A 24002-nucleotide genomic window follows, 5' to 3' on the forward strand; every position below is an offset into this window, starting at 1 on the left:
CAGTATACATTAGAGAAATCTCGAGTTTAGGGATTTTTGACAAGTTGGGGGGCATTTTACTCAATCGGTACACCAAGTTAAGGTTTTGTGGCCTAACTGTTTTGTTACAGTATGGAAGTACATTTATATCGCATGTGGACTTCTTAAAAAATGAAGTTGTCGCTTCTTAAGGTGTTGAAGAGAGGGCTAACTATAACTTTGCAACTTAAAAACGTGTTACAATTCCATCATTCGTTCATTACGTCTACTACAATACTATCTAACGTCAACATAATCGAATGCGACAAAAATAGGTAGGTATATTGGAAACTGCAACCCCCCCCCCCCCCCCCCCCCCCCATAGATAACACAGCAAAATAACGTCTACGTGGATGTCATGCTACAAACCAGGCCTGCCTACTACTACGAAAGATTCATAGAAGTACAAATGTTTGGCTCCAATTTTTGAAGTTCATGAGCATCTCTACGTCACTAAAACATTGAAAATGAAAGGTGATGCCATGGTGCATACTTTTAATGATTTTGAGGTCTTATTTAAACCCTTTTGCTGATTAATTGTTGATCTATAAAGTTAACTAGAGCGACTTCTATTTTCATCTCCTTAAAACTACGATTTTTAAAATGTTCAACTAGGCAGGTCTGCTACGACAGTGAGAACACTGCAGGTATATATATATTATATATATATATATATATATATATATATATATATATATATATATATATATATATATATATATATATATATATATATATATATTATATATATATATATATATATATATATATATATATATATATATATATATAATAAAACAAAACAAAACAAAACAAACAAACAAAAATGCCGCATTGAAAGACAACAAAATATGGATAGCCACTATTATGAGAAATGCAAGGTAATTGAAAATCCACTATCTCACGACAGTAATTAAGTTCTTTTCTTTAAATTGTTGATCACCAGTGTTTATTTCATGGACTTCTCAAAATCATCTTGAAATCTATACTTAGCAAATAACAAGTAATCTGTTCATGAGTTACAGTCATGGCCGACTAGAGTACTATAGTTACGTCATAATTACAGTCCATTTTTATCCGAGTTCAACCATATACGAGGGTGAGTCAAAAAGTAATGGGACTGCTTATTACTTTGAAACAAATTGAATCAATACCTTGCATTTTACCTCAAATTAAAGCTTACGGCGAGCTAGTGTTTAACGTGCTTTCATAGCTATCCAAATCTTCGACTGCGATCTTGGAAATTTGCATACACAACAGCTTAAATAATGTTATCTTGCTTATGCTTAGTCTCACCTCGGGGGTTACAATCTACGGAACTATACAATTAAATAAAAATTTAAAAAATCAACCAGACAAAATACTCATCAAGAATTGTGTACTGTGCATGCGTGTACGTGCAAGCAATGTTTGTTTTTTGTTTTTATAAAATTTATTTTGGTGAAAGCATTTGCAACATTTTTATAACAGCAAGGACAAGTAAACAAAGGACAGATTACTGTACAGTTTTTTTTTAAGTCAACAGATAGAGACATAGTCCAATAGTCAAATTTTGGGTCAAAGCGCAAAAAAAAAAAAAAAACAACAAACAAACGGGGGGGGGGGGGGGGGGGGGGGGGGGGATCCCAGGACACAACCAAGGTGTGTAAGTGTAAGGGTAGAGATATCAAACTTGCAACAAACAAAAACATGTTTCAACCCAAATGTTACTCTTATTGATAAAGATCTGAAACAGTGTGTATATATATGTGACAGTGCCGGACAAAAGAAAGTTAAAATACAATTTAAAACCAAGTAAAAGAAAAAAACAAAACAAACAGCATCCCAAATCAGCAATTTGCCTCGACCGAGGGTGGAGCCTCAGACCCCTGACCTCTCTGCTTTGTCTGGCACTGCTTCATAAACATTTTATATATATATATATATATATATATATATATATATATATATATATATATATATATTATATATATATATATATATATATATATATATATATATATATTATATATATGTGCCTGCTCCTTAATCAGAGACGCCAACTTTCAATTTGGCTCACAGGAATTTCAAACACCACTCGGAGGAATTTCAATGCCGAAAGAGGAATTTCCGCACACACAAAAAAAAAAAACCAGGGAATTGGTATGGTATTTGGTATTGTGTATATTGTTCTAGATCTAAATAGAAAACTGATTAGAACTATATTATGATATATAAACACATTGCCAAATACAACCCCAAAGTTTCCTTATTTCAAATGAAGTTAAGCTCCAAAACCTAATGGTAGTGATTGTAGTAATGATGGTAGTGAGGATGATGAGGTGTTGGTGGTAGTAGTAGTATTAGTAGTAGTAGTAGTAGTAGTAGTAGTAGTAGTAGTAGTAGTAGTAGTAGTAGTAGTAGTGTAGTAGTAGTAGTAGTAGTAGTAGTAGTAGTAGTAGTAGTAGTAGTAGTAGTAGTAGTAGTAGTAGTAGTAGTAGTAGTAGTAGTAGTAGTAGTAGTAGTAGTAGCAGTAGCAGTAGCCGTAGTAGTATAAGTAGTAGTGATGATGACGATGTGATAATGGCGATTGTAAAGTGCTCAAAGTACATGTAGTGATAAGTAGAGAAACATGAAATTGAAAATCTAACGAGGCTAAAGTTTGAGGTCAAAGTATTTGTGGTGAGCTATCGTTGGCAAGTAGAGGAAGGTTGTTATGAAAATTAATCCAATGAGCGAAATTTATTGATTTGCGTGTGTGTTTGTGTGGAGAGAGAGAGAGAGAGAGAGAGAGAGAGAGAGAGAGAGAGAGAGAGAGAGAGAGAGAGAGAGAGAGAGAGAGAGAGAGAGAGAGAGAGAGAGAGAGAGAGATTTAAGCTAAATTTGTTTGAAGGGTTTTTACGGCGCTTGCAACACTCGGTGCAGTAGTATTGGTGATGGTAGGGGTGGCGTTGTGGTGGTTGTAATAGTAGTTGCAGGGATGGTGATGTGGTGGTGGTGGTAGAGATGATGATGTAATGGTGGTTGCAGTTGTGGTGGCATGGATGGTGATGTTGTGGTTGTAGTAATGGTGGTAGGGATTGTGATGAGGTAGTTGTTGTAATAGTGGGGGTAGCGATGGTGATGTGGTGGGTGTTGCAGTAGTGGTGGTAGGGATGGTGATGTGGTGGTTGTAGCAGTAGTGGTAGTAAATAATAACGTGAAGTTGAATGTAAGCTTCAATTTAATTACAAAAACAGATCAAATGAACGTTTCGGGTTTCCCCTTTATCAACAAAACAGGATGAATCAAACACCACAGATGAATGAGATGATGTGGTCGTGGCGTAGTTAAGATGAATAAACAAAACATTGGTTGGCAGGAAATAGTATGCTCCTTTGTAAGGAAGCACGAATTAAAATAGAATACTAGATATTTCAAAAAAGTGTGCAATTAATTAAGTTAAAAGAGGGGAGGCGGGGAGGAACTGCAGTAGTGGTAGGGACGGTGATGTGGTGTTGTAGTAGTGGTGGTAGGGATGGTGATATGGTGGTTGTAGTAGTGGTGGTAGGGATGGTGATGTGGTGGTCGGGATGATGATGATGTGGTAGTAGTAGTAGTAGTAGTAGTGGTGGTGGTTGTGGTGTGGTGTGGTGGTGGTGGTGGTGTAGGTGGTGGTGGTAGTAGTAGTAGTAGTAGTAGTAGTAGTAGTAGTAGTAGTAGTAGTAGTAGTAGTAGTAGTAGTAGTAGTAGTAGTAGTAGTAGAAGTAGTAGTAGTGGTAGTAGTAGTAGTAGTAGTAGTAGTAGTAGTAGTAGTAGTAGTAGTAGTAGTAGTAGTAGTAGTAGTACTAGTGGTAGTACTAGTGGTTGTAGGGATGCTGATGAGCTGCTGGTGTGGTGGTAGGGATGGTGATGTGATAGTGGTTGTTGTAGTAGTGAGGTGGAGATGGTGATGTGATGGTGTTGTAGTAGTTGTAGTAGGGATGGTGATGAGGTTGTAGTTGTGGTGGTTGTGACGATGACGTGGTTGTTGCAATGGTGATGCTGATGATGATGGTGAGGAGGAGGAGGAGGAGGAGGAGGAAGAGGAATTTTCAAAGAGTTTTCTCCTAAAATGAATTTCAAGGAGTTTTCAGGGAGCTTCTCTCAGCAATATCAAAATCTAGGAGTTGTCAAGAAGACCTTGAATTGAAGGAGGCCGTGGGAACCCTGGTAGTAGTGGTAGTGATGATGATGATGTGGTGGTAATGGTAGTGATAGTGATGGTTGTAGTAGTAGTGCTAGTGATGATGTGTTGTTAAGCAAATATCGTGCGATTAAATCTGTATAAATAGCAAATCTGTGATATGGTTACACATTACACACTATCACTTGAAACGCTAATTATAGACGGGTTATTTTTGCTGTAAACAATGTACACATAGATTTGGTTGTCAAAATTTATTCCGTAATTAGCCATTCATATAATATGTACTTATGTGAGAAGGAATACGGGATACGTGGTACTTCGTGTGTAACTACGTACACATTATTTTGAAGGTCTGATAATTAATTGGATTCAATAGTCTGATGTCTTCCTCTGCCCAGAAACGGCGGCCATCGTGATTTAAACAAAGAAAGTCTGTATCTACTTTTATTCTTTATGCTGGCTAGAACGTTTCATATGTCTTGTGATCAGAATGTATACGTGTAAAAGTCAAAACATGATCAGATTTATGTTTCTTTTTTCCTCTAGATACGCTTTTATGCTCGTCGGAGAAATATTTCATAAGGGCGTCCGTCATTGTTCCGATAGTTTAAAGCCAGTTACTAAGTTACCATGCGTCATTACGAGGGAAGTGACGTTACGACTGTTGAAGCGTATTGAGCTTGCTCAATATTGTTGTAACAGAAAACATTTTGCGTTGGTTTGAGAGTAGCAAGTTAACAATTACGTTCCAGACCTATAATGAACGACGAGGACGAAAACGAAGATCTGTCCTCAGATCTTCGTTTTCTTCCTCGTCGTTCGTGGAATGTAAGAGAGATTAATAAATAGAAGATATTATATGGCAGGTTTGTATTAGTATTACGGTCAATAAGCAGGCTATCCTAATTTTTCAAAGCTCATATGCCCATTTCATCTAGGTTTTTTTTTTTGTTTTTTTTTTTAAAGACTTCGTTCAGTATGTCGATGTTTCATATGAGACCTTTTAATGTTAAAAACTGAATGATCTGTAAACAAAAGAGGTCTAATATATTATAAACGGGGTCTGGGCGATTATGACAAATTCGTTTTACACTGCGGGATATGCCACGACTTGCCCTCATAAAACCGGTGATTTCAAGAAGGTTAGAAAGCAAAATGTCTTTTTAAAAATAAAAAACAACAAACAAAACCATTAGCAAATAATGAACGGGAATAAAAGAGACAGCGAGAATTTACCTTATTAGGAAAAAAACAAACAGCTTGGAAAGTAGCTCAATAAATGGAACCGCCGACCAAATACAGATTCGGGTAATGAAAAATAACAACAGAGATATAAGTAAAAAGTAATAAGTAGGTTATAATGTCCGATTTTTTTCTTCATAAAATTTATTATGAAGCACTTTTAAGAAGGAAAAAAAATAATAAGAAAACTAAAATTGTATTTTTTAAAAAAGAGATAACTACAATTTTAACATTTTAAAAATGTCTCCAAACCCAACTCCAGCACGCCCTAGATTCTTCCATTATCTCTGAGAATTTTAGACAACTGACCTCAATTGGACAAATCAAATATCTGATAAATAATAGGGTCACAGAGAGAGTTATAAGAACGTCGGATTATTTCAAAATCGGGGTTAGTCACAAAGGTGGAAGTATGAATTGCATCTATGACCTAAAGATCTATAAAATGAAGAGAGAAAGGGGAAAAAATCACGCCATGATATGATGAAAATGAAAGAAAAAGAAAGACTGTAAAATATGAAAAATAAGAAGAAGAAGAAGACTAAGAATAAGAAGAAGAAGAATAAGAAGAAGAAGAAGAAGAAGAAGAAGAAGAAGAAGAAGAAGAAGAAGAAGAAGAAGAAGAAGAAGAAGAAGAAGAAGAAGAAGAAGAAGAAGAAGAAGAAAAGAAGAAGAAGAAGAAGAAGAAGAAGAAGAAGAAGAAGAAGAAGAAGAAGAAGAAGAAGAAGAAGAAGAAGAAGAAGAAGAAGAAGAAGAAGAAGAAGAAGAAGAAGAAGAAATAATAGTCATGAATATTAAATCTTTAAATAAAAAATAACATTGTAACGTTTCTTTGGTTGAACACGAAATGGAATTTCTGTGAAATAAGGTGTCGTTCGCGACACAACACTCACAGTAAAGTTCGTATGAAGGGTTTCGAATTTAGAGTAATCGGTTGGCCAACAACATGAATTACACCAAACAACGGATCCAACTCAAATTTTGATACAAAACAAACGAGAGGACCGGTTTCATTTGATATAACTTTAACTGCTAAAAAATATAAAAAGTTTTTTTTTCCTTGGATTTTATTTTTAAATATGATTTTTCAAAAAAAATTTAACTCCCGCAAACACAATCTAAGTTATATAAAAAGAAAGATATTTCTTTTGCCGTTATTTTGTTACCACTTGTGAATAAATCTATTAATTGTGGTAGTTCAGCCTTCGTGATGAGTGACAGCGAAGGCCACAGTGACAGAGGGGTATAATTTGGCTATCAAAACAGAGCAATTTCCGATGAAAGGTGTCTAAAGTGAATCGGTTTAACCTATATTTTCCAGCAACATTAATCATACAAATTTGATATTAAAAAAAAAAGAAGACTAGCACTTTTAAACTGTTAGAAATATGTTCCTAGTTTAATTATGAAGCAAATGCCGGCAATTTTAAAAGACCGATATTTCGAGGAAATAAAACTCTCGCTGGTTTGGAGTAGCTGATGTTAGTCATTTATCCAAAAGAACGCAGAGGCTATTGATCCACGTTCTGCCTCACTAAAGTCCTTTTAATTAAAATCAATATCATTACAATTTTGTAATATTGTAATAATCAATGTGACCCATAGCTCAATCTGGTTATGTTGGGGCGATGAATCAGATGGGGAAAAGTGAATTTAAAGTTAAAATGATCAGAGGTATATATATATTATAGATATGACATTTTACTTTGTGTAACTCCCTCAGAATTTATCTGCTGTCTTAAGAACATAAAAGTCGATGGCATAAGTCTCATATTGCTGGCTATCAATTCAATGTTAACCATCTTTAGTATAGTACCGGTTTGAGACAGCGGGTCACATAATATGATACCATCATAATCAAACCCATTTTTGAATATAAAGTAAAAGAAGAGAAAAGGGTTATTTTTCTAGGTCAGATCGCACCCTCATAGCATTGCATCACCTTTATTTATTACTGCCCTCGTTATGTTTAATAAATTAAGGTTTCGTGAAAATAAACACAACAAATATAAACTACGACAAAAACAACATTGTGTAGGGTATTGGACCGGCATGCATAGAGATTGAAAAGCTATTTCAGAACGATCATTTCAATTACATGAATCATCTCTAAAAGAAGGTATGACCACTGTCGTGCTTTCGTGTTTTTTTTTCCGTCAGCAGGCTATAATATTATTTTCAATACCATAGATCAAGTCTGTCGTGCGATCTTTATACAAATGATAAAAATGCCCTTTTAAAAAAATTATCTTCTGAATATAAAAGAAATAAAATTGAAATAAATTATGGCATGTGTATAGCGCATTATCCACTTAATGTGCTCAAAGCGCTTTACAATGGGTCCATAGCCAAAAGCAACACTTTACCATGTGGGACGAGACATGACGCCTGTTAGGCGATATTACAAATTTCCGCTGTTAACGACCAGGTACTCATTTTACAAAAGAGTACAGTGAAAGAATGTGAGCCTTCTCCAGTGCTCAACGATGCGCCGCTCAGAGCGGATCTCGAACCCCGGACCTTCCGATCCGAAGGCGAGTAATACCACTAGACCAGACACAGGCGCAATAATATTTCCATTCCTGATTTAAAAGAAAAAATAGCAGTGAATATTTTCATTTAACGTCAGGGGTTCGGTGAGAGCACATTATGTCTGCATCTGCTACAGCTATTGAGTGAATGCGTTGGCTACCTGCTTCAGTCATTGATCAGTGTTTGAGTTACAACTCCAAGTGCCCACGCATAATGGCTTCTTGTCGATAATGTGGCTTATCATTTTTGATATTGGATTTTAGTTCATTTGTAATAATCATCAAGCATTTTAAAACATTATTTTCGCGCGAGTTGTCCTCTCAAGTGTTAACTGTGTTGGACACAACTAATTGACACGATCGGTGACAAAGACATTCCTCTCAAGTAGAAAACACTGGCTTCAGTATTAAAGGACGATGCCACAAAGTCGCCTATTTCAAATACGCCGTTGACACAGCGCTCATTTCGATATCTTATCATTGCATTGATAAAGCTGCTCTTTGAAGAGCTAAATGCCAAAAAGATAAAAGAATGGCGGTAGGAAAAAGCAGACTTAGTTGTTAAATATTATTGCAGATATTAAATCCCATCAAATCTAAAGACTGTTTGTTTGTTTTTATGGGTTTTACAGCGCTTGCGACACATTTAGGTATTTTCAGCGCCAATAAAAAGGAAGAAAATAGGATAGTCAACAGAAAAAATAAATAATAATAATAATCAAGATTTACAATTAAAATCATACACGAAAAAGTAAGACAAAGGGGAATGATTCGAACAGGGAACAGGCGTAGATTCATAGAGCACACTATCATTGTACTTAGTTTGAGATTACCCGAAAGTCTCATCCTGACACAAGCACATGTCCCAATTAAGAGGAACACATTCATTTGTTTATAAATCGAGATATTCAAATAATATATCAGTGCATGAGAGAGAGAGAGAGAGAGAGAGAGAGAGAGAGAGAGAGAGAAGGAGAGAGAGAGAGAGAGAGAGAGAGAGAGAGAGAGAGAGAGAGAGAGAGAGAGAGAGAGAGAGAGAGAGAGAGAGAGATGATTTACAAGGGGAAAAATCAAGTAGGCCAAGACAGAGACAGAAAGCAAGTTGGAAAATAGATTATAGCGGAATAGAAGGCATTAAGTGCATCCCTGTCCACGATGGGAGGACAAAAGACCCCACCCTAGAAATTTAACACCGACTGTATAACAAAGGACCTAAAAATAAGAATCCACGGCAAAGCTGAAAATGGTTCGAATAAACAACAGCTTGATGATTGGTAAAGAGTAGAAAAGATTCAAAACCGAAATTGTCGTTATACAACCATTCGGGATGATTTTGTCAGCATTGCCGCTCAAACTAAATTGGATTCTAAGGAAAGTAAATATGTAAGTAGTTTTAATTCCAAGAAATCTATGTTTAGGATTACATAGTTCAAAAAGGAGCTGTCGATAGAGAGCAGCTTTCGCCAAAGGCCCCCACCCCCCTCCCCCCTCATCGCCCCCAGCTCAGAACAAAATAAATTTTAAATAAGATAAAAATCTAGGGACTGAGAAAACAATTAATTTCTTTGCCAGAGTCTATCGCTATGCATCAAGAAGGAAATGCATGACCACCACTTATAATAGATCTTAATTCTTATTACAACGGGGAAAGGGGGGACCAGGGGAGGGCACCTCTCATTTCGCCTCACGATAATAAACATACAAGAACTCTCTCTCTCACACACACACACACACACACACACACACACACACACACACCACAACTAGCTATGGCGAAAAGAAAAAGAAAAAAGAACACATGGTGACTTATCCTCGCAGTTGAGGATCCCAGCCAGGGTGTTGAAATGATACAACAAAAATGACCTCCCGGGTCCACCATCGGATGTGGTCAGATCCCATCCCAGAGGCCACCCTGCGTTGCTATAAAATTGCGGTCGTGAGTTGAACCTGATTCATTTCGGTCACCAGACCAAGACGTTTCCGCCGTACTCTAAACGCCGTCAAAAATTGATATCATTTAGCAAAAAAGTAGGTCCCAGATGGAGATCCGTGGTGGACGCCCTATATGCTCCAGATGGAGTTAAAAGGAATAACGAATGAGTGAAAAAAAAATAAAACGAATAATATATACAACATACCCCCCCCCCCCCCCCCCCCCCCCGCGATAAGTCAATTCGTATCAGTATCACTAATAAGGAAACTGAGAAGGGGGTTGAATCCAATATCTAATTGAAACGATTCGTGTATTATTATTATTTTTTCATTGGTTGTGGCGCTCCACTTATTCTGGCATACATATCCTATGATGTTTAACGAGGTGGATTAAAAACCTAACATTGTTGCCATGTCGAGCATGACGCAATCATTGGTCGATGCATGTATCTTATATTACATCTATGCAAGCAACTGCAATTATCGACACAAGAGGTACACAGAGTTAACGACAAATAGATGTGCACAACCTATGTGTGACACTAAGTTTCATTATGTAGTGGTTGTGCCCGGGTCACTCTGACCTTTTGACGTTCGTGTCCTGGATATAATCATCCGGACAGTAAACCCTATATTTACACATAACCCTCCAAAATTAAGAGACCTCGCGAGTAAAACTGGTGGGGATCTATTCTTAAGTTTAACAACTTGTAGAATTTAGTATCAGGCATCCGTTATTTTACATGTTCCAAAGATAAAGAATAAAAAATCTTGCACCGTATCATCGCCATAATATTGTGGTAATGTTCCTTCAGAGCAATAAGGCTATGTGTCGGAGTTTATCCAGGTTTCCAAAGCATTAAACGGACAATATAAATTGATTGCTATCCTTTGGATAAAAGTATTTTCCACCAGATCTAACAAACCAAGCAACCCTGTTACTGCCGGGTCGATAGGACAGTCCGGAAAAATTTTTTTTTAAAAAACACACACACACACACACACACAAAGTAAAACGAAAACACTCAACTTTAACCCCGGATCAATCTCAGTCCCTTGATTGATGCAGGGTAAAGTTTGAGTTGTATTGATTTTTGCGTATTTCGGGGTGGGGGGGGGGGGGGGGCTAATTTCAGGAAGAAAATAAAACTTTATCAATACAACAATCAGAGACCCCATTCTAGAATTTCAAAAAAGGAGGGAAAAAGCTGAAAAGGAGGAAATGGTGCGCGACGCGTAGAATTTCAAACAAATCGGCCTACACTGATGTTTGTTGCACCCGGCTCAAGTTTGGCCTTCTTGGCAGCTTTGTCAGTCTGCTCCTCAAATTTCCTCTTAGTGGTGGCTTCCATGAATCTGATCCCAGCTTCCCACTTTTAGTCTGCTGTCCCTCCCGCTTCTCCTCATGTGACTTATTGAGAATGGGCAGACTTCATCTTTTGAATTAGAAAGAGATCAATTCTGTCGTGGAGATGGTAACTTTATGAAAGTATTGAAGAGCTGACTGTCCAAATGCCTTCAATCCAGATTTAAATTTAATAGCCCTAATAACCCAGTGCGTTCGACAAATGGATGATGCCAAGTCTGCAAAGATAGATCATCATCAAGCCCTACTGCAACCTCCTCGTGGTGTCGAACGGTAACAGGTCAAGCTGGCCAACTGCAGAGGGCGACAAGAATAGGCAATGGCAAACCATTCTTGTAACTTTGCCGAGTTAACTGCATGAATAAGTCCAAAAAGTTAAACGGTGACAGCGTAAAGGGGAGCATGTTTTCACGGAAGACTGCTGCCTCGCTCGGTTGGGAGCGTGATGTTCGTCAGGTCACACCGAACCGTCAGCCAGTTACTAGGCGAAATAAATTTAACAAATGTGACAAAACCAAAATTGGGACATGGAATGTCAGGACCTGTGCCCAAAAAGGAAAACCAAACAACATTCTAAAAGAAATGAAACGGCTCCAAATAAATATTCTTGGCCTGGCAGAGATGAGATGGAAAGAGCAGGGAACCATGTCAAAACCAACACGACATATAAGATCATATGGAGTGGTGGAACCTCTTTCCAAAAAGGAGTAGGGATGATCTTAGACCAACAATCAACCAAATTTTACAAAGGGCACGTAGCAATCTCAGACAGAGTTTTGCTGGTTAAGCTAAGAGGACCTGTAGTTGACACCAATATTATTCAAGTTTATGCACCAACAGAAGAGGCGACAGATGCAGATATGACAGAGTTTTACCATTCACTAGACAAAGCAAAACGAATGTGTAAATCACAAGAAGTCCTTATGGTAATGGGGGACCTAAATGCTAAGATTGGCAGAGGCAGAGATGGTGACATAATCAGACCACATGGACTCGGAGACAGAAATGAACGAGGAAACATCTGGGCAGATTGGTGTAGAACAAATAAATTAATGATTTCAAACACCTGGTTTCAACAACACCCAAGAAGAACCTGGACATGGCAATCACCAGGGGACAGAGCAAGGAACCAGATAGACTTTATAGCAGTATCATCAAGATTCAGAAATGGCATATTAAATTGCAAAACCTACCCAGGCGCCGATGTAGACAGTGACCATGTCCCAGTTGTTTGTACAGTAAGGATAAAGTTTAAAGCTATTCAGAGAACAGCTGGTAGAATAAAGAGGGATTACAGGTTATGCAAAGACCATGACATACAAACAAAAATGAGAGAAGAATTTGAAAATGCACTCATGATACAAAGCCAAAGTGAACCTGATAACGAAAAATGTGAAAAACAATTTGATATGTTCCAAAAGTGTGTCAAAGCAACTGCAGAAAAGCATTTACCAATAGCTCAAATAAACAGCAAAAAGGAATGGATGACAAATGAAATTCTAAACCTATTTGAAGAAAGACGAAAATGCAACAGAGGGTCTGCAGAATACCAAACATTGAACAACCACATGATTTTTAAATCCAAATGCATCGAGGCACACGAGAACTATCTAGACTGGAAATGCTGCGAAATCGAAAGAGAATACAAACCCAACCCCCAACAAGCTCACCAAAGAATAAAAGAACTATCAGGGAAAAGGAAAAGCAAAGCAGCAGGAAGTTGTATCCAAAACAAACAAGGAGAACTGCTATTTGAAGAACAACATATAGAAAGCCGATGGGTAGAATACATAGGCGAACTGTACAATGATCCAAATAGAAAAGAACCACCACTTAAATTCAAAGAACCATTAGGCGGACCAAACATCACCAAAAGTGAAATTGAACATGCCATGGAACGAATGAGGGATGGTAAAGCAACAGGCCCTGATGAAATATCTGTAGAGGTATTAAAAAGCCTAGGAGATCTAGCAATTGATGAACTTCACATATTATTCAACAATATATACAACACTGGGAAAATTCCAGAAGATCTCTGTAACTCTATTTTCATAGCAATACCAAAGAAAGCAGGTGCAGTCAGATGCGAAAATTTTAGAACTATAAGTTTAATAAGCCACATCAACAAAATACTGTTGCGTATAATTATCAACAGGCTAAGGAATAAGATTAACCCCGAAATCGCAGAAGAACAATATGGATTCCAACCTGACAGAGGGACAAGGAACGCAATATACCTCCTCCGTGTTTAAAGTGAAAGAGCTATACAGGTTCAGACCCCACTATACCTCTGTTTTGTCGACTACAAAAAAGCTTTTGATAGAGTACGCCACGAAGAAATACTAAAACAACTGCACTCCATTGGCGCTGATGAGAAAGACCTCAGACTCATGCAAACATTATACTACACCCAGCAGGCATCTATCAAAATTGGAAACTCTACAGGAAATTCCATTCCTATTAAGAAAGGAGTCCGTCAAGGGTGTGTTGCCTCACCAGATCTGTTTAATCTATACCAAGAAACAATCATGAGGGGCATAACTAATATGGAGGGAATAAAAGTAGGAGGTCACAACATAAATAATATAAGATACGCAGACGATACGGTACTCATTGCAACATCAGAAATCCAACTTCAAAAGATTGTTGACAAAGTGGTAGTAGATAGTGAAGCCAAGGGAATGGAAGTGAATAACACCAAAACGGAATGCATGGAAATACAGAAAAACCCCGAAAACAACAACACCTGCAATATAACGATTCACGGCGAGCAACTTACCAACGTAGAAAGTTTTAAATACCTAGGTTCAATAGTGACAACAGATGGAAGATGTAACCGAGACATACGAGCAAGAATAACTCAAGCCAAACAGGCCTTCATGGACCTGGGAAACATTTTGAAAAACAAACAGATGTCGTTCGGGATTAGATTCCGATTCTTGAAGTGCTACGTGTGGCCAATCTTGTTATACGGATGCGAAAGCTGGACTACAAATGCAGAAACACAAAAGAACATTGAAGCTTTTGAAATGTGGTGCTTGAGAAGGATGCAGAGAATATCGTTTACTGCACACAAAACGAACGAAGAAGTGCTAAAACAAACATACCAACAAAGGAAACTAATGCCCTTAATAGCGGATCGACAACTATCCTTTTTCGGACACATAGTAAGGAAAGATAAGAATGAATACCTGGCAAGTTGTGGAAAAATACCTGGTAAACGCGCCCGGGGGAGACAAAGAAAAACACTCATAGACCAACTGAAGGGCTTCACCAACCTAACAATCCAAGAGCTGTTTGAAAAAGCAAGAGACAGGGAGGAATGGAGAGAGATAATTCATGCAGTATCCGAAGCCTGGACCAGGCATGGAACCTAGAAGAAGAAGAACCCAGTGCAATGTACGTGGAGATATCCAAGTAGAAATATTTTCTGTGGATAATGTTCCCCATGGCACTGACTCTGAACCCGAGGGCCATGAAAGCATGTAAGAACTGCCAGCGCATTTTCACGGTAACAGGATATTTTTCCTTCAGTCCTCACCAATCCTGCAACCATCAAACACAGGTAAAGACTCGTCCAGCTGAAGTCGACGAATTTATGTCATAATCATAAGCATCCCTTTCATCGACGAATTTATGTCATAATCACAAGCAGTTGTGATAACATTGGTAATTAAATCTGGCAGATGCAGGATGGTTCTTCAAACAGCCACCATTGCCTATTGTCCTAGGATCTAAAAATGCCACTGACACACACACACACACACACACACACACACACACACATATATATATATATACATACATATACACACTGCCAAAATTAAATCCAGAGAGTAGCCAACAGTACACAATAATACAGTTGGAGGCATCAAATAATAATACCTAAGTCATTGACCCCCCTAAAATATAATATTATCTGAAATCAACTGCATACACCTTGAACGGACAAATCAGACATACACAATGTGCATTGATTGATCATAGACGATGATAACGAAATAGATCATATCCTACACATTCTAAACACTTTTTTTCCATTTAGTGTGTTTTATCTGGTATTTCCTTATTTGTTATCAGAATCATACTTGTTAAATAATATAATAAAATAAGCCTCCTCACGGGTTTTCCTCTGAGGATGGACAGTGTTGAAATGACAAATGAAATTAGGGACTACCTAGCGGCGCGGCCAGCTAACAAAACAATGATAGTAGAGGATTTTGACAGCTTTCATGGGGATAGCAAAATTCTGCTATTGCGGAAGAATGGGGTCTCTGCGCAGTTAAAGCCTTCCTTTATGAATTGCTTTAAATATTTTTTTCTTTTACGTGGTCCATGAAGTCTTACAATTGATTTTGAGAGGTATGTAGTTCAGTATTTCGTGCTATTTTTACACAACTGACACATTTTTATTAAAATTTGCTTTAAAATTGCATTCGAGCAGGACATATACTAAAATAACTCCACTGTTCCTTAATCATTCATTTATGGTAGAAAAATTTCTCTTGAATATGTACGGATCTTTCTTCTTTATTTTTTTCCTATTGCCTTTAACCTTGCAAAGAGGCATGTCGATTAAACATTAGAGCCTTAAAAATTTTTTTTAGTTGGTTCTACGTTTGAGGCACTTGAAAAGAGGATAATGTATGAAAATTAGGCTACACTGAAGTCTCGTCAGAAGAAATTACATTGCTCAAGTCAGAGTTTTGGAGTTCACTCAGGATTGGGGGAATTCCTGTTCAATTGACCCATCCCTGAAAAATTGCCCATGAACGCACATCAATACACCCCCTTTAATTAGATTTTAGTCTTTATTACAAAATCAGGTTTTGGTTGATTTAGGGAGAAAGCCGCATCCAATCAGTCAGTATCAAAATCTTGGATACCCCACCATCTTTCTTTTGCATTAGTTTGTATCCCTCAACAATACCTTTAATAACTGTATACTGGTTGAAAGGGGAATATTTCAAAACTGAATTGGATTTTACAATTCCTTCCTTGTACAGAGATTGAATGACCAATCTCTTTTCCATTCACTTTACAGTGACATCAATTAACGTCATTATTGTCAACTATGAAGGTGTGACAAACTTATTTTAACACTTCCCAAAAACAATTTCAAACTGGTTTGCAATCTAAGCAGTCCATAAATTAGCTGTTTTAAAAAAAATGCTGCCATCCATATATCAAATACTCTTTTAACTAATTCATTAAATTGATATTGATATGTGGATCCAAAATCCAAATCATCCTTATGAATTGTAATTGCAGACCAACCACAAACCAGTGACAAAAAATCGACACATCATCTCAAAAAGTGTGTATCAATCAAGAATTTCAAGATTTCTAGCCTAATATTTATAAAATCTCATTTTTAAATGCTTTAGATGCGGTTGTATGTGGTCACATATCCATTTCGTGTAAAATAACAGTAATTATTTTAATTACCAAAAATTTATATATCCTTGCTTCTGCAGCGTGAAACAAAACCAGTTGCTTGTAATCATATGGAAAGGAGCTGGTCTATCAAAGAGTGCCCCCTCCCCCCCAATCTAATACTAATATTAAGACTTGGAAACCACATCACTGCAGGATGAACAGATGCCGACCCACCACCCTCTCCCCCCATGTCCCATGAGTAATCCAAAGAAAACTCCTTTCATTCATATAAAAGATTTTTTCTTAAAACAAATATTTACTTACCGCATGGACACTATTAGGATCCCTCTGCCAAGCCTCATACATTTCCTCAATGTACGCTGAGGAACTCCCATTCATGAATGGCTCAGCAGCAACCTTAGTGCCATATAACCTTTTTTTGTGACTACTGGATGAGGAGCCAGAGGATACTCCTGATGATGATGTGGCATAGTTGCGGCACAAAGTGGGCAGCAGACGAAAGGTGTTATGACACTTCGATTGAAGTAGCAACAGGTCCTTGATGCGATGCATCATGAAACCTGCAAGTCCTTGCTACGTTAAAATGTCTAATATTATGGCAAAAGCTGGGATTTTCAATGTAAGCCAGCCTGACTCAATGAACTAGCAGTGTGGCACAGACGAACAGAAAGTTTCCAGGATGAAATAACGAATAATTTTCAGTGGATATAAATAATTCAGATGATTGACTGCTGTATTTATAATCCAATGGCCTGAAAAAGAACAAAGAGTAAGAATAAACTTTCTATACGTCAAGTCAAGCCATTATATATAAAAAATAAAAGTCAAACAAGCATTACCTCAGAAATCAATACCCAATATCATGTTGATTGTTTCCGAAAACAGTATCATTGTCATTCAGGTCATTAAATCATTTCTCTCCTTTAAAACTATTTCTAAAGAGTAAATTTAAAGATTATCGCTTGCTTGTCTTTACTTTTTCATCACTGGTACTGGTGTTGCAATACTATAATACATATATGGGCGTATGCACACATGTGTCTGTGTGTGAACATTAAGAACACTACACCATCACTACTGTATTATGGTTGTCATAAGAATTAGTTGCAATAAAATGACTGGCCTATCAACATCATTATCATTAATATTATATTTATCATTATTATTGTTGTTATTGTTAATATCATCATTACCTATTACCTTTATTATTGTTGCTGTTATTATTATTAAAATATTATTTTTATTATTATCATCATCATGATAATCATTATTATTATTTTTATTATTATTATCACCATAATAAAATAATCATTGTCATTTTTACCATTCTTTAAATGTGGTAATTACAATTATCTATTATATCACTATCATTATTATTACTCTTACCATCATGTTTTATTGGACTCATTTACCATTTTTGCTGTTTCCCATCATTCCTGTATGTTGTCATCAATTTTTTAAAAAATTATTGGCAAAATCAAATTTAATCTTTTTCTTTAGATTAGACAAGTCGCTGTATCAATTTGCCTAAACTCTTATAACAACACAAGTTTAGAGTAATCAGAAGTAAGGATACTGATATAGCCATTGAAAAGAGTGGACTTAAAAGACAAGTCACTCATCCTCATCAAAATCAATAGTAATACTGCTGATTCATAAGTATATAGCTGGAAATGTGGATTGCTCACAATTTAGCAAATCTGCATGTGAATATGATATGTACCAGCTGGCCATAGGTAATAATTTATACATATTCAGCTTGTTTTTTTTGTTTTTAAGGGTTTTACGGCGCTTGCAACACATTAAGGTCATATCAGCGCCAGTAAAAAGGAAGAAAATGGGATAGTAAACTTCTAGAATTACAATTAAAGCACCCAAGAATAAGTAAGACAAGGGGGAACTAGGAACAAATAGGGATCAGATGTAGATTCCAAGAGCACAGTATCATGCACTTAGTTTGAGATCACCTATAAGTCTCATCTGGACACAAGCACAAAATCCAACAAAGAAGAACACACTCAAATGCTTACACTACACATTAAAAATGACAAATATAATAATACATAACAGAGAGATGATTTACAATTAATGTCTAAAATGCAGATGAACAAATAAATGTCAATTAAATAAAAATTAGACTATACTTCAAATATAGAAATTAGAATACCAAATCAAATATTTTGTTAATTCATAAATAAATCTCACAGATTTTTTTCTCAGAACAGCACCTTATGGTTTCATTATATGTTAATGAATACAACAAAATTCAATGAAAAAGAATAAAATAATAAATGACTGGGAAGCAAGACGACCATAAAAATCAAAAAGTTATGCTTTACATTTAGACCGGTGGATAGATCAACACAAAGGACAATGAGCTCTGATAAGACAGTTTAATAAAATGTCATTGTCTTAATCATAGAGAAGGTCTGCACGCAGACATGTAGGTCAATTGATTTTTATCATACACATGCTATCAGGTGTTCTTATTTCAAATTTAATTCGGACCAAATATTGCAATCAATAAATGTGAAGAACCTACTTGTCAAATATCACTTATAAACACAACGTACTCAGATTATCAACAACTTTTTTTCAAAAGCATAATTTAAAAGGATCAAAAAGAAGTTTTAAAATATGCTTTTTTTAAAAATTGTTTAAAATCAACAACATTATATTATATAGGATATAAATAAGACAGAGAGAATGGATATCACAGTAAAAGCCTTTGGGATCTTTAAGTTTAAGATACTTAAACTTTTAAAGGTCATTCAGTGCCAGAAAGGGATGATCGTCAAAAGAACAAACCAAGCACTCTCATTTGGGGATTAGGATAGAAATAAATGCAGAGGAGTAAAATAGATCTGTCTGAATCCCATCTAGGAGAACCTGTATTAAAGCTATGAGCATATATTAAAACTTATGTCTTTCGTCTTACCACCCATGGATCAACAACGTCACTGATAAATTACAGAAGTATTTAGATAGACTATGATTATCATCATTAACAAAATCAGAAGACCTGATGCTAAGGGCAACAGAAGAAGATGAAGAAAAAATATGCATAGGTTTGTACAAAAACCTAAGTTTAAAATAGAAAAGGATCTATATAATGTATTAACCCAAAACGCATGATTTCTACCCTTAATTTTATCTATGCAGACATGCTAATTTAAAAGTTGGCTTACAGGAATTTCACCACCGAAATAGGAATATCCTCAAACAAAATCCTGTCTATTTTGGACGATATAATCTGTAAACACAATGTCAAATACTACCCGACCCCCCCCCCCCCTATTTTTTTTTCAAATCAAGTGAAGCTCCAAACTGTCCCCGCGGAAAATTGCAAATGAAAACCCCAAAAATTGCACCCAAAATTCCAAAATTGCATGCAAAAAATGCAAAGATTGCAAGGAAAAATTGCAAATTTAAGAAATTGTTTTCAATAAACAGCGCACAATAATTTATTCTTGCTTTAATTCTATGACAAGCGCAGTCCACCCATTTAATTGGTATGTTTTATACAGTATTGTGTCCATAAAATACATTGATATTGACATTGCATACACAGAAAAGAAATATTATGCCAGGTATATACAGGCGATGCCTGGAGATTTTGAAAAAAAAACAAAAAAACAACACTTTTACACAAATGCATGGATTCCTAACAATAGATTGATGTTAGCAATAAAACTATTATTAAATAGCATCTTTAATAGTTTTGTGTGACGGTGGCAGTAGTATTTTCCTATGTTTAGCATTATATGATTATATGTGACTCCAGAACATGGAAAATTGCAAAAAATGGGGCAATTGTCAAAATTGCGAAAAATCGCGGCCGCAAGCGCCACGATTTCCTGGAGGGACAGGCTCCAAAACCAGTCTCATATAAAATGTAACAATGAACAGTATAGCTTTGGAAGTAATGATGATGATTTGTCTATTTGTCTTAAGGTTGACATTTGCATGGAATAATAATAATAATAATAATAATAATAATAATAATAATAATAATAATAATAATAATAATAATATTTATAACGAAGTGGCAATTCGGTCTTGAGCATGAATAGTCTCCCATGGCTATTCAGATTCTAACTCCCATGTGCCTGTGAAAACACATAGTGGGCAGTGGGCAGAGAGTGGAACTGATAGAAGAAGAAAAAGAGTTCAGAGGGAATTCTGTTTTTCCCGTATCAGAGTGACTGTTGAGGATTGTTGTCAGTCTAACACTTGCAACAAAATGTATTATCTTGTCCTGCCATCGTGAAAAGTTAATAGAGCTTTAAAATTATTTTTTTTTAAATAGAGCTTTTATATAGTGCAATATCCACTAAATGTGCTCAAAGCGCTTTACAAGTGGTCTCTGGCCAACAGCAACATTTAATATATAGGACAGGACATGATGCCTGTTAGGTGATGTTATAATTTTTTCGGACAGAGACAACGCTGTTAACGGCCAGGTACTCATTTTACACCTGAGTACGGTGAGAGAATGTGAATAAAGAGCCTTCTCCAAGGACTCAAATATGCGCCGAGCGAGGCTCGAACCCAGGACCTTCCGATCCGAAAGCGAGTCTCATACCACAAGACCACATAGTCCTGCCATCGTGAAAAGTTGTTAGAAAGGGTTTTCCTTTAGACCACAGTTATCCTGACTTTTGTTACAAAGGGTTTTAACTCTTTTCTTTTAAATCTCTAACTGGAGATTATGTGTTGATAGTTACCATACTCATACCATTATTGTTATTTTCATTTGCATCAATTTTATGTACTTGTCAATAAATTAAAATAAATCCAAGTGACTAGATATCGCTCTGACAACAGCGTGACAATATACAAACATCTGTATGCCTTGCTTTTTTCTTCTAATATGCAACTGACATTCAAAATAACAAAATAAAAGTAGCATTCCAATTTTTAAAAATTTCTTCTAAGAGACATGATTAAATATCTCCACAAGTCAAGTGGATCTGAGGCGTAGTGGTTACTCTGAACTGGAAGGTCCTGGGTTCAAATCCCTAATGGGGTTAACTTTTTTTATCAATATAATTTTTTACTACTTCTGTTAGATACTTTGGTAAACGTCCATTTGGAACTCCAACAGTGAGCTGATAAATGACCTAGTGGCTGTGACCCGACTTTTTCTTGGTTTTGAGTGATGGGTCTCAGAAAAAGTTCAATAGATTTTTTGTTTATGGATTTTTATTAATTATTTATGTCTTATATTCTTCAGTAGCAATTACCCTGTCCTTTGGTATTGTTTATTCTTAAATCAATGCCAATCTAGTATATCTTTTGATTGTGTATAAAATAGGGTATAATTTAGCTTTGGATAATTGAAAAATTAGAAATTTGTAAATCAAAATTCCAGTGACGACATGTGATTTAACATCTTAATTATTTAATAGAATTAAATTCAGAGCAAGGTTGCACACCGCATTCCTGAAATTTGTTTCAGCAAATTCCTTACTCAAATCCTAGCGGCCATTTTAGGCCAGTTTTGAAATCCAAATGGTGGTTACTACCGGAAATGCAACAGTTTCAGGTCGCAAGTCCGCCAGTAAATAACAAGAAAATAGAAGGCTATTTTTCAAACTTTAAACCACAATAACTTTACTTCTACTCATCCGATTTTCAAAAATTTGGTCTCAATAGAATCGTATTGAAAAGCACTTTATGATATAAGTTTCGTTCAGTTCAACCCAATTTAATTTTTTTACCAAAGTACCTACTTCTGTTTTTGTTTTTTTAAGTTTATATTTATAAAATATTTTTCTTCTTATTATTATTATTACTATCATTGTATTATTATCATTATTATTGTCATTATTATTATAAGTGGTCACAACAGGAAACTTAAGAAAATCTGTGCAATCAGTATCAGGGCGAAAATTTCTGAGTGATACCGAGCATGATCTATCTACAGTGCAGGTGCCAAGCCAATAGATTTCGCTCTTAAACTCTAATTTAAAAAATAAAAAGTCACGCACACACATAACAAAAATAGCAAAAACAACAAACTATACTGCCACTGCAACTTTTTCGAATAACTCGTTGATTGCACATCCCACATGCGCAGCGGGAGACTATTCAGACGAGTCCGAATAGACTGTCTTACTTGTAACTTGTAACGTGTGTGTGGTGATTGAGTGATGACATCCATCTCATCCTCTTGATTTCAATATTACCATCCTCACCAGTCAACCAACTTTCAGGACTCTCTCAGTAATATTTCGATATTGCGTATTCCTAGTGACAATTTGATACAAAGCTTGTAGTAACAAACCCTAATCTATTATGACAAAAATCATCCAGACTTACCTTATGAAGATTGTTCATTCATTCGACCTCTGAAACGAAAGTTCACCTTAGTTGAGGACCGAAATGGCGCTTTAGAGTTATTCAACCTGTGGAGGGAATATTTTATAAACAAGTAATTTTCTTATCACAATAGCTTCACGGATTCAGTATGTCTATTCACCTTGATATATCACATACATATAATATATATTTCAATATCTTAAGTAGTTTACCTGAACTTGGACTGAATATCCATACCACACTTTTTTATTCCTTCGATGTGTTAAAATATAATAAGTTGGCCAGATTGATTTTGCGAGAAAATACCAAAATACGTCAAAGAAAATTGCCAAACAAGCCATTTTTTAAAAAAAGGTCAAATGGTCTGAAATGTTTTATTTTTCCAGGCATAATTTTTGTTGCAGAACTACAAATAAAATTGAAAATGTTTTAATTTTTTGTTCTGCTGCAGTGAAAAAGATTAATCCCCTGTCAGTTTAAAGTTGAAAAATAGAATGTTTCGTGAAATAGATGTTCTTTTGCATTATCAACTATCCAAAAAGTAAATACATTAATTTATTTATTTATTTATTTATTTATATTAAAATAAATGCCCAATGTCAAACCCATTTATCCCATTCCAAACGAGTCAATTAAGTCCAAATGCTAAATATTTCTGGGCAAAAATTTTCTTGCTAAACTGCACGTAAAATCTTCTTACCTGCTGCATTAAGATTAATGAATCAGTTTAAAGTTGAAAAGAATGAATGGTCATTTGCATAATCAACTAAAATTGATTTCAGAAAAATCTCCCCCCCCCCCCCCCCCCCCCCCCCCCCCCCCCCCCCCCCCAAACACACCACCAAACACCACACACACACATCACATACACACACACACACACACACACACACACACACACACACACACACACACACCCCAGTGCCCAAGGAATTTAGTAGGAAAATTCCAAGCTGACATTTCTAGACCGGGCACAATTCTAGGACGGGACGAAAAGAAATGGATTACCTGTCGACTGTCGGGACGGGAAAGCGATAACTTC

At 36.1% G+C, this 24002-nt stretch overlaps 1 protein-coding gene across 3 annotated transcripts in view; it reads right to left on the reverse strand.

Annotated features, from left to right (window-relative positions):
- Positions 1–23319, reverse strand: part of LOC144972909 (2-oxoglutarate dehydrogenase complex component E1-like) — a 72333-nt gene extending 49014 nt beyond the window's left edge. Inside the window, exons 1-3 of one of the 3 annotated variants that reach the window (XM_078914709.1) lie at positions 23173–23319; positions 22961–23046; positions 16940–17388 (exon numbers count right to left, since the gene is read on the reverse strand). In XM_078914709.1, the coding sequence (XP_078770835.1) occupies positions 16940–17191 (252 nt within the window). In that variant the 5' untranslated portion in view covers positions 17192–17388; positions 22961–23046; positions 23173–23319. Of the gene's footprint in view, positions 1–16939; positions 17389–22757; positions 22801–22960; positions 23047–23172 lie in introns of those variants that run through there. The other 2 variants (XM_078914710.1, XM_078914712.1) reach the window with 2 other exon arrangements.
- Between the last annotated feature and the right edge of the window lie 683 nt (positions 23320–24002).

Source organism: Berghia stephanieae, chromosome 5 (assembly GCF_034508935.2).
Source record: "Berghia stephanieae isolate SIO BIC M18660-M18661 chromosome 5, UCSD_Bste_1.3, whole genome shotgun sequence".
NCBI classification, from domain to species: domain Eukaryota; kingdom Metazoa; phylum Mollusca; class Gastropoda; order Nudibranchia; family Aeolidiidae; genus Berghia; species Berghia stephanieae.